The sequence below is a fragment of the Hippoglossus hippoglossus genome, chromosome 21, assembly GCF_009819705.1.
Source record: "Hippoglossus hippoglossus isolate fHipHip1 chromosome 21, fHipHip1.pri, whole genome shotgun sequence".
Taxonomy (NCBI): Eukaryota; Metazoa; Chordata; class Actinopteri; order Pleuronectiformes; family Pleuronectidae; genus Hippoglossus; species Hippoglossus hippoglossus.
The window spans coordinates 24298911-24311259 of NC_047171.1; the positions used below are offsets into that span (position 1 = coordinate 24298911).

The 12349-nt window shown below is 38.5% G+C and overlaps 1 protein-coding gene across 1 annotated transcript; it reads left to right on the forward strand.

Moving 5' to 3' along the window:
- The first annotated feature begins 1003 nt into the window (after window positions 1-1003).
- Window positions 1004-12061, forward strand: LOC117754993 (fibrous sheath CABYR-binding protein-like). The gene is given in 10 exon segments (XM_034574390.1): window positions 1004-1317; window positions 1530-1583; window positions 2900-3005; window positions 5819-6255; window positions 6258-6439; window positions 6547-6747; window positions 6857-7083; window positions 8057-8120; window positions 9800-9923; window positions 11748-12061. Coding segments are annotated over 9 exon segments (1512 nt in total). The 5' UTR covers window positions 1004-1173; the 3' UTR covers window positions 9897-9923; window positions 11748-12061.
- The last annotated feature ends 288 nt before the right edge of the window (window positions 12062-12349 follow it).

Sequence of the window (12349 nt, forward strand, 5' to 3'; positions counted from 1 at the left end):
TATTTTTCATTTTCTCCATAGCAGGTAGGGATGTTATCATTAGTCAACTGGTGGATGACACAACATTTTTCTTGACAGATGCAAATCAATTACCTGCAAACTGCTCTTTCTGTGATGAGCATCCAGAAACAGTCTTGCACCTTTTTTGGCATTGCTCCCACACCAATACTGGAAGGACGTATGTAAGTTTATTATTGACCATATTTATGAAGACTTTTCACTATTTTGGAAAAATGGGATATTTGGTTTTTTAAGCCCCCCATTTTCATCCATAAATGCATAAAAGACCCTTTTTATTTTTTTACGATATGTAAACTTAATTTCCAAATAATCTAACAAAAAGGCTGTTAAAACTTTTAATATATTTAAACTTTACAGGATATTTATATGATTTATATTTATATTTTACAACACCCCTGGCTTGTATGTTTGTATGTTCCTGTATGTTATACAACCAACCTCTATACAACCCCTTGTATACAAGGTGACAGCATTTGCCATTCATGCCCCAGACTTTGGAACAACCTGCCTGAGGAGATCAGGAATGGTGAAATGTATTACCTCATTTAAGGCTCTTCTTAAAACACACTTTCATAGACTAGCCTTCCTGTGATCCTCTCTTAATGTTTTATTTATGTTTTTATTTATTTAGCTTTCTTAATATGTTTTGCTTGTTATACTCCTCTATTGATACTGTTCTTGTGATTACACTTTTATGATTCCTGTTGTTTTTATCATGTAAAGCCCCTTGTAAACCTTGTTTTGGAAAGGTGCTTTATAAATAATATTTATTATTATTATTATTATTATTTTTGTTGTTGTTGTTGTTTCCAGTTCTGTTCCTCTTTAAAAAAAAAAAGAAGATTGCTCTGTCGCAGGAAATTTACGTCACTGACGACACGCCCCCTCGAAAAAGTACAGAATGTACACAATCTGGTTTTGTTCCCTGAGTGGGGACAGGGTGTTTCACACAGTAGGTCCACAAGTTCAGCTTTCTTAACTATGATAGAACAATACAATATATAAGCAGAGAAAGTAACAACAGAGACGCAGGGAATGTTGGGAAAAAACATTTATAACTGAACACTTTCAGTTAAATGTTCATTCACGGTACATGCACCAACACTTATCCACGTCCAACATGCATAAAGCATTAATGACAGACCAGTGTCAATGTGCTGGATAACCAGGGACTGTGAAAGGCGAAGTGATAACGGGCTGCTCAGAAGGGGGGCGTTCACTGTCACATGTTACATAAAGGTGACCAACTCAGTGTGCGTTGCTACTGGACCTCTGCACTGCAGAAAGGGAACATTTGTAAGCTTCATTTAATCAAAGGTAACAGCTATCTGATTCTTACAGGCTACTTTTAGTCTCATCGAGACAAGGTTGTATACGTTAACGCAGCAGTTTTCTTCATTGCAGTTCTGTTTTGTTGCACGATGCTAATGTTGCTAAATGCATGTTCAAGATATCTCGATGTGGTTATCATTGTGTTAACTTCTCCTTGTGTGCTCACTGAATGCCAGCACGGAGAGATGGCGGCTTCCCTCCTGAGGATGGGACGACTGGGTTGTATCAAGGTAATACATTTTAAGCGTTATTTCATTAAATAATTGGAAATAATGTCGGAAATGTTTGGCTGACTGTTAACTGCTAACCACCATGCTCTGTATGCGGAGCTATCACTGGCCTCAGCTTCATGATCTTTAAATTGGTGGTTTTTAAATAAATTTCTGAGCTAACCGACAAATGAAACAAGACGCACCAACGTCACAAAGTTATAACATGGAGCGAGCGAGTTTATTTGTGAGTTGGCTAGTGGTGCAGGCTTAAACCAAACACCAGGCCTACAGACTGAAGCTGGGTCAGTGCATGTGGTCATGTTAGTTGTGGTTGATATTCATATGAATCTTGGTTGGCTGAGCATGTGCATTTATGTCAAATGTTAGTTATTATTTGCTAATATAGATTTGATGATTACATTTGAGATTGACAATGCATAAAAGTATTAATGGACATGTTTTGTGGTTGGATTGAAGTCATTTTTTTTCTAACCAGACACTATTGAAACACACATAACTAAAATTAATGTTCTAGTGGAGATTCTAATTGTTTAAAATATCCCATGAAAAAAACGGAGGCTTTGGTTAAATTAGCTGTAAAACACTTGCCACGAAACCCATACTTCAGCTTCAATGAGTAGCTGGAACAAACAGATGATAATATCAGACATGAAGGAGATGTTTTGGATATTAAATAAGAAAATCAAGGTCTGTTTCTGTGTTTTAATGTAGGCTAAGATCTAATAGGCTAAGTGTACTGTCAAGGACAGAGACTATGATCTTGAAAATACTGACACCTTTTAAAAGATGGTCAAAACCGAATAAGTTCCCAGTAACTTTCAAGCTACATAGAAGTGTTACTGTCACTAGATTTTCATGACAGAATGGGAAGAAGTCACATTTTAAGTTGGTTGACTTTCAGAGGGGTTGTTGCTGACAAATGCCCCTGCTGTGTCCTCTAAAGCTGCCATTTTAAGCAACACAGTTTTTATGTAACCTAGCTGCTGTGTCCTTTTTAGAAGTAAGTTGTTGAGGTAATTGCATGAATAGACTGATGATGGTTTTTTGGACTCCCATCATTTTCTGAGGATAATTACTAAACAACACTATGTAGCATTTCCCTAAATCATCTGTGGAGCAGACCTTATATGGCACCTTCCTTATACCCCCACTTGTTAAGCTGGACACAGCTGTATTTTTATCCCCTTCAAGTCCTGGTTTAGCTGAACTGGTTTTGCTTAGTTGTAAATTTGACATTTTGACAGTACTCAGTTACCACTCCTAAGGTAAGAAAATAATGTAACTGAAATCAATGTTCTATGTGTTTTTGACAGTGCTTGCAGGCTGACAGGTGGAGTACTCTAAGCAGAGCCCCTGTAGCTGTAGCCCTAAGCACAAAATCTGGAGGTAACAAAAAATCGTCCAAAAAGAACATCTCAGGTAGGTTTATCACAACATGTAGCTGTTTCTTTAGTTCTTGCCTGAACTGTGGTGCTGTCATTGACCGTGTCATTGAGCTGGTCAAGGGAGAAACATGTCAGGCAACAGTGTTTAAGTTATTTGTATTTTCTTAGTTGATACAACAGTACAGGGAGTAGTGCTGGGTGTTATGGACCAGAAATATCTGTAATTTTAGGCTGAATGATTACACACTTTATCTTGGTATTTTCGGTCAAGAAGGCTAAATATTCAGTTGTAAGATAAACCCTCGCGCAAGTTGTCACAAGCACTTTCATTAAAACAAAAAAATGTGGGCTTTCCTTCCTTCCTTGAAAATATACATACACGTGTAAATAAAAATGATTTGAATAAATGGTTTATTGGAAAAATAAAATTAGGCCTGTCTTTAAGAATGCTTCTGCAGGTGTTTTTGACAGCAATAATAGATAATTGCAAAGTTAGGACTGGAGAGTGTAACCCAGGTTATTTTTGTTGCTACAATTTACAAATTTCTCCTTTTTTAAACCTCACATTCAAGCTATCAGTAGATGCTTTAATTTACAGATGTTCCCTAAACCTTACATGCAGGGGGGGTGGAATAAAAAACTAAATGAGAAGTATTGGATGTGGCAATGCCTGTGCATGTATATACTTGTCCTGACAGTGTCATAATGATAATTTTTACCACAACACAAAAACATCTGTTAGAGAACCGATCACAATTTTTACTTCCAGCTGCTTAAGAACGTAACCACTATTAAACAATCAGGAAATTTGTCTCTTTATTTCACTGCCTTATGTTCGCAATCTGCGCTTGCTGTCTTTTATTCAGCCTATAGGTCCCTCGACCAATGCTGCTTTTCTTTCTCTACACAATCTCTTGGTCTTTCCTATATGTAAGATAATAATAAATAAAATGACTGTAAAGCTAATATCTTAATTAAGGGTGTAAGATGTAAATGAATATGCTTTGGAAAATGTTGACTAATGACAGTAATATGGGGAGCCCATAACATAAACCCGTGTGTGTCCCACTTTATATAAGTCCCCTTTTTAAAATCATCTCCCTTTTTGTTGTAGGCAGAACACTTTTGGGTTGAAGACCAATAGATGAATATAAAGAGTTCAGAATTGAAGCTTTTATATAATTTATATCTAGATGTGTGAAGCAACTCAGACAAAGGACCTTTTTTGTTTGACCCAAACCAAGTGAGCAAAAAATATTTTAACATGTGGGTTACAGATGGTTCTTGTTGCCTTTTTTAGATCAATTTTATTTAAACATTTCATATCTCTGAATGTCTATTCTTGCTTTGGACTTGGATTTCTTCTGTGAAAGAAAAAGCTGAACTCCTGTTCTTGTCTCATTTTAATCTTTTGATCTTAAACCCAAGTGTCTTAAATGTACAACAAAAACAAAGGAGTAGATCTTGCTGTTCGAACTGTTGATGTTGTTGGTCCATTTTAGTGCAGATGATGGGGTTTGCCCTGTGATATTTTTTCAGGTCACCTACTCGGGGACCATGAACAGAAATGAACGTGAACGTTTTTTTCAACTTTATTGTTTTTCTTTGTTTGAGAGTAATCTGTTTTAAGGTCCAGTGTGTAAGATTTAGGTGAAACAGATCTATTGGTGGAAATTTTATATATAATAATCCTAGTGATGATTAAATACTTTATATTTACATCGGGAGCAGGTCCTCTCTACAGACGCTCCCATGTTTTTTTTACAGTAGCCCAAACTGACAACTGAAGGCTACCCCAGGTTCTCTTCATGTTTGGAGGGGGAGGGTGAGTTGAGGGGTGTTCAGCTGCAACATGCAACTTCACCACTAGATGTCACTAAATCTTACACACTGAACTTTTAAGTATTCTCACCATTTCAAAATGACCCCAAGCATAATTTTTGCATATCACATCAGACAACATGTACGTGGATACTGATATCTGTGAAAGGCCACAATGGCCAATAAATAGGCTCTACAATTAATGCATAAACCCAGGTCATTACATTGGGTTATTGCCACTGTACATGAAGATAATATAGACTTATTATTGTGTCCATCACAGCTACACTTCAGTTAAATGTTTTGAAAATTATTTCACAGGCTAACTGCCTCCTCAGCTGACCAGTGTGAATGGGTTTTGGGTCCTTTTGATCATATACTTCAAGTATTTACTATCATACAATTTTCTACAATACCTTTGCTTTATCCATGTGACTAACTTGTAGCCCTGTGATGTTTTTGCTTTTGTATTTTCTTGTAAAGCAGTACATATATTGGATACTATGTACTATACTATACTATATGGTGTATTACAGCCATTGTCAGTAAAAAGCAGTGTTTTTTTGTTTTTTTCATGCATTTGTTTTTTAGTCGACAGCATTTATGCAGCGCTTTCAGTCAAGAACCACTCAAAGCACTTAACACTATAATCCCCATTCCTTCACACATCATCCAGACACTGACATATTCTGGGCTAAAACCAAACACTTTACTGATGAGGTCATCCACTGCAGGTGGTTTGTATTTTTCAAATATGACTTGGAAATCTCAAAATATTTTGGGGGGGGAATTAATGGCTTAATTGTTGGAAGTTGTCCATTTTTCTTATAATATTGACCCTCGCTCTGCTCCATATTTTCTATTTTCACCTACAATGCAATTATATGCTGTCACAAGACAAAACATCCAGGAATTCTTCCGTTTCTAAAATGTAATAATATGAACATTTTGTAATGACAACCATATACATATGTTTAAAAAAAGAAATAATGCATCTTGTCTGCTTGCCCTCCTCCTTTATCCTAGACAAAGACCAGGCTAAAACATACTTCGATCTAGAGAAACTTGTCCAGCACAAGTCATATGTGCCTCCCAAGAAAGAAGTTTCTGCAGCGACAGCCGTAGCTGCAGCTGAAACAGTTGCTGATCCAGTGCTTGGGGTTACTCTCACAGCTTCAGCAACAGAATCCATACCTGTTGTTGAAACAGTCTCTGAATGTGTCCCAGAAGCTGTACCTGTTGCTGAAGCTGCCACTGAAGCTACACCTATTATGAAGTTGTTGCTGAAGTGGTTGCTGAAGCGGTTGCTGAAAACTGTACCATTGGTTGAGGCTGTTGCAGAAGCTTTTGCTGAAGTTGGACCAGTGGGGGAAGCCATTGCAGAGGCTGCTGCATCTATAGCTGAAACTGCTGCTACTCCACCAGCTAAACAGCCTGCTCAGTTGCTCCCATTGAAGCGGTCCCTCCAATTGCAGAAGCTCCTGCTGAGTCAGTGCCAGCCCCAGAGTCTGTGGCTGAAGCTGCTCCTGTGGAAGCGGCCCCAGAGTCTGTGGCTGAAGCTGCTCCTATAGATGTGGCCCCAGTGTCTGTGGCTGAAGCTGCTTCCGTAGACGTGGCCCCAGAGTCTGTGGCTGAAGCTGCTCCCTAGACGCGGCCCCAGTGTCTGTGGCTGAAGCTGCTCCCGTATACGTGGCCCCAGAGTCTGTGGCTGAAGCTGCTCCCGTAGACGCGGGCCCCAGAGTCTGTGGCTGAAGCTGCTCCGTAGACGCGGCCCCAGAGTCTGTGGCTGAAGCTGCTCCCGTCGATGTGGCCCCAGAGTCTGTGGTTGAAGCTGCTCCCGTCGACGTGGCCCCAGAGTCTGTGGCTGAAGCTGCTCCCGTAGATGTGGCCCCAGAGTCTGTGGCTGAAGCTGCTCCCGTAGATGTGGCCCAGAGTCTGTGGCTGAAGCTGCTCCCGTAGATGTGGCCCCAGAGTCTGTGGTTGAAGCTGCTCCCGTAGATGTGGCCCCAGAGTCTGTGGCTGAAGCTGCTCCCGTAGACGCGGCCCCAGCGCCCGTGGCTGAAGCTGCTCTTGTCGACGCGTGCCCCAGCGCCCGTGGCTGAAGCTGCTCTTGTCGACGCGGCCCCAGCGCCCGTGGCTGAAGCTGCTCCAGTCGAAGTGGCCCCAGCGGGCGGTTTCTACCTCTGTAGAAAGTGCTGAAGAGCTGGTGGACCCTGCTCCAGTCATAGCTGAAGCTGCAGGAGAGGAACTGCAGGTGGAAGCCCCAGCTGAACCAGCTGAACCATCTGAGGGTACAAACTACAACCTCCCCTCTCCTCCAACCCTTCTCTTTTCCTCTGTGGAACCTACAATTTCCCAGCAGTCATTTTTATCACCCTTTATATAAGCAACGATAGTTGTTTGTGATAAGTGTAGAGGATAAACTGTAAAGATGCCCAACATCACAAACACATTTTTGTTCTAGCATTGCACAATGTTTCTATTAGTTCCTTAGTGTTACCTGATGCATTTTTACACAGCCATTTTACATGTAAAAGGGGTGTGATAGAATGTTAGAATTTCTGGCTTGCTGTATGTCAACACACTTTTTTCAAGTCTTAGTAACAACTGCCTGCTAACTGCATTCACCTCTTTTATTCAAACTCACTGCATGAACTGTTCTTCACACCTTTACTCATTGCTTTTTAATTTTGAAAATTACAGGAGTTTCGTTGGTTTAGGTCCACTGTTAAAAATGTTTTCTTTTTTTTTTTTTACTTAAAATTCCTGTCCTCCTCCTCCCTTGAAAGTTTTCATACTTATTATGGCGACGCATTGGAAAAAGTCAAATGTAATCTGTCCCTTCATCTTTGATCCAACCATTTTGCTAATGGATAAAGGTTAAATGTGAACTTTCCTTGATGGTGAAAGCACTTGGTGTGACTGGTTACTGTGTTTAGCCAGGTTCTTTGGACTTTATTTTTAAATTTATTAAATTACTAGAGTGTTTGCAATCGATATATTGCAACAATGCTGTGAATGTGTAGCACAGCATGACCTATCACAGCAACCTTTGACCTGTAACCTGACTTAACCTCTCGCACATTTTTCTCTGTTTGACCACTGTAGCTGCTTACTCTCTACCACCAAGTGCGTTTTTTTGCATGAGGGATACAGTTAAAACTAGATGTGTTATAGCTAAATCGATATGATTTCAAAATGCATGATCCTGATATTTGTGTTTTTCTATGAAGAGAAATTAATTGTTCTTCTTGTGACTATCAGCTCCAATGGACCCAATTCAGAAGCTCTTCCTGGACTCCATCCGCGAGTACTCGACAAAAAGCCAGTGAGTCTTGCTGCATTTATCTCTTAAGAAACTTAACTGTGCTGTTGCACTGTAGTTAAATTTGTCAAGGTTTGGTAGAGGTTCTGCTAAATCAGACATTGCAGGGGGGGTAAACTGTAGCAGTGTGGTCATTCAGATCAAGAATGATCTGTAATGACTGTAATAAGCTGATTCAGAAGCAGATATTATTTCTGTATGTTCTAGATCTCGAATACAGCATTTGAAGAATTTGTTTCACTTGTCAGATTTTTTTTTTTTATCTAAGCTAAGGAAACAATTGGGTTTTTCGTGGTCTAGTTCATGGGTCGGCAAACCAGCGGCTCTGGAGCCACATGCAGCTCTTCAGCCCCTCTGCAGTGGCTCCCTGTACAGTGTTGTGCAGAAATAATTATATTTTTAGTGAACGATGAATTGAAAGAATCAGTTTTCATATGATGAACGTGAGTGACGTTCACATCCAGCAAGAGTGGACTCACTCACATACATTTTTTAAATCGTGCGCGCGTGTGAAGACACACACATTTGCTCAGTACAACACGAGATGCGACGGTCAGGACTCAGTGTTAAAATGACTGGAGCGACACACAGACATGATCCGACACCATCGATTTAATATCTTAATACATGATCATAAGTTTGTCATCTAAACTATCCCAATAAAAAATGGAACAAATGAATGAAGTGTGAACTGGCACAACACTGAGGATTACTATATATAAAACTTTATAAGCTGTAAATATAAATGTTTTTCTGCTCCAGACAAATTTTATTAGGTGGAAGAGGAGGGGGAAAAATGGTTCTTGATAGTAAAGGTTGCCGACCCCTGGTCTAGTTGCTCTAATCAAAGTAAATCTTATCAGTATCCTCAGTATTGCATTAAATGACAGTCAAACTTTTTCTTTGGATATACCAATTATTGAATGCACTATTGTATTCTTAGTGTATTGTAAATCTGTCATTGATGTCTGCTAGTCATAATGTAACATGCCATCCAATGTTAAATTAGTTTGACATTTAAAATAATGTTTCATAAGATCACATGTTGTGAAAGATGACATTTAGTATTAGAATTTCTAAAGCTGTAGAAAGGTTGTGCGTACTGTGGCACTTAGCCCATCCATCTAAAAAACTTTAAAATAATTTTACAGAAATTCTTAATAGTTTCCATTGACCATTGTTACGTCATTTTGGTCTTAACAATTTATACAACGTACATCAGTAAAGATTTTCCACTTTGTCTGCCAAATATGTACATCTACTATTTTATCTTCCATATCTAGTCATTAAAACGGCTCTAGTCTCAAACACAAATCAGATTCAGGGTTTGTTGCAACTTGACAGTAAGCAGACATTTTATGTTCCACTATGGAGATGTACAGGTGATAATTTGTTCATCGAGATCTGATGTGTGATTTAAGTTTTCCTTGAATTTGTTTTGAGCAGTGTATATTAACATATTCAAATTAAAAACTGAGAAATGGCAATTTAATGTTATATCCATGATTTTATTTTAAGCTGTGTGTCCTTATGATTGTTCCATCAAAATAAATGACAAAATGTGAAAATTGGATTATTTCAGCGGATGATTGTACTGATTCCATGCCTGTAAAGTGCATTTAAGCTGGTAGAAAAATGAAATGACTGTTAGCTGATACCTGATTTTTGTCATTGTCCTGTAGGGCTGCTGGGGGGCTGGTCGATGCAGGTTCAGAATATGAGAAGGCTTTAGCAGAGGAGATTGCAAAGCTTCAAGACTCTATGGTGGTGGAGACCTAACATCTTTCCCTGACTTGAAATTCACAGGTGAGGCAAATTATTTAAAACTATTGAACAGCTGTAATTGCTGTGTACGTCAGATTTCCTGCATTGAATTACTGAACTTTTTTTTTACACTGAAAGGTTACAGATGAAATTTAAAGGTGCAGTTTGTATGATTTCAGGGAAAGGGATCTATGGGCAGAAATTGAACATAAAATAATAAGTGTATTTCGTCTAAAGTGTTTTTTGTTTTTTTTTACCTAGAATGATACCTTTTTATATTTAAATACTTTATATTTACATCAGAGCGGGTACTCTCTACGTAGGCTGCCATGATTTTTAAAGTAGCCCAGACTGGACAAACTAAACATCTTTTGAGATTTTATGACAACTGAAGGCTTTCACAGGTTCTCTTTCATGTTCGCAAGGGGAGGGTGAAGTGATGGGTATTCAGCTGCAACATGCAACTTCACCACTAGATGTCACTAAATTCTACACACTGAACCTTTTTAAATTAAACGAAATGGCAACAAAAATAGATTTTATATTAACTTAATCATCTGGCGCCTGTACTACAAAGCATGTTCAACTTACCCATGATATCTATCCGTTATACTTTGGTTATCAACTCGATAAGTAAATGCAGGATTTCTCAATCTAGATATGAGCACATTCACATGTAAGGGGCGCTGTTTACAGCTTATTACCAGTCACAGACATGGACAAGCAGAGCTGCATATTTAACATCAAGGATTCAAACTTATATTTTAGAAAAATACAAGGAGTAGAACGCTAAAATAAATCCAGTTGCAGCTGCTAAAAGCTGCTTACAGCTGATAAAAGAATCATTGAATGTGTATAAGTCAAAGTTTTTATAGTAAAACTCATTAGGGCAAGATAGTTGACTATTTGGTTTGTGTTTCCATTACATTAATTTTTTTTTTGGATACCAATCGCTATGTCATCAGCAGCCAACCAACGTTGTTACAGTGACAATATCAACCAACATTATAATAGTGACACAACTAAAGGACAGATGTATCTATTGATTAATATAATAGTCAGTCAGCTTCAATGTAACATTAGTCCTGTCCAAAGAAACTTCTGCCCCTCACTGAAAACATAACATGTCAAACTTGTTTTGTCTGCTTGAATAACTATTTTCCCTAGATGCTTATCACAGTGCTGAAATTACAGTTTATGTGCTACTGGATATAAATAAGATATTCCGCTTATTGAAAAACCCGCACGATCGCCATCTTGATTTGCTTCATCCGTATGTAAAGTAGTCAAGTTTAACCCATGACTAATAACATGAATCAAACTGATGCCCCAGTAGGCTACATACCTATCAGTCAACGTCTGTTAGCTCAGGGCAGGGCGAGAGAGCCTATGTTCGGCTACAATCAGCAATTACCTAAAATGAAGCACCTGTTTTCTCTATGTAGCATAATACTAGAAGAAGTGGATAAAACCCACCAACAGTCATCCGTGATAGAAAGTCTGAAAAAAATCAAAGATGACTCAAACAGTAGCGTACAAATGATAAACCAGGGCACAAACAATGCAGAAACCACTCTCATACCTTCAACAATTGCAGAAGTCAGGGGATCGGGACAGATATTCATTTGGCATCAGCAAGAGAGACAACACAACCACCTACCTTTTTTATAGAATGCCTACATTTGCTTAAGAAAGCAAAAAATACAGGCCAGCGTAGATCAGATATGAATGCACTAAATCTTCATTCTGCTACACATGGATTGGTCAAATATTTTGTTACGGTGAGAACTTCAAACTATAAATGTTACTACAATTTGATTCTGGACTAACAGCTCTGCTTTGTGTGTGTGTTTTTTGTTTTTTTAGAGCCCAGCTTGGATGAAGTTTCCCAGAAGTGAACATCAGCACTTTGCAATGAACCTTTCTACTGACTACCTGTTTCCTGTACATCTCCATAGTGGAGCATTAAATGTCTGCTTACTGTCAAGTTGCAACAAACCCTTGAATCTTGCTTTGTGTCTGAGACCTAGACCTGTTTCAATGACTAGATATGGAAGATAAAGTAGTAGATGTACATATTTGGCAGACCAAGTGAGAGTGAGCTGTGACATAAACTTTGTGTAGATTGATCCATGTCTGAGCTTAGTATAAGGAAAACATTAAATTCCATTTCATATCTATTGTGTATACACTTCTTTCTGATGCTGACATCACAACATCACAAATTAATCTTGAATGTGACTCTGTTTTAGCATTTAAATTCCATAAACACTACTGAAAAAAATAATTGTGGCAGCTATTTTTATTTTAAAATATGACCAAGTAGAGTATATGTATTCTCCAAACCAGAGTTTTATTTAATCCACTTCAGTGCGTATGCAGGAGTTGAAAATACAATAAACCTTATTTCAAGCCAGATGAGTTACACCTTACACTTACAAGGTGTGCAAGACATGATAAGTTCTCAT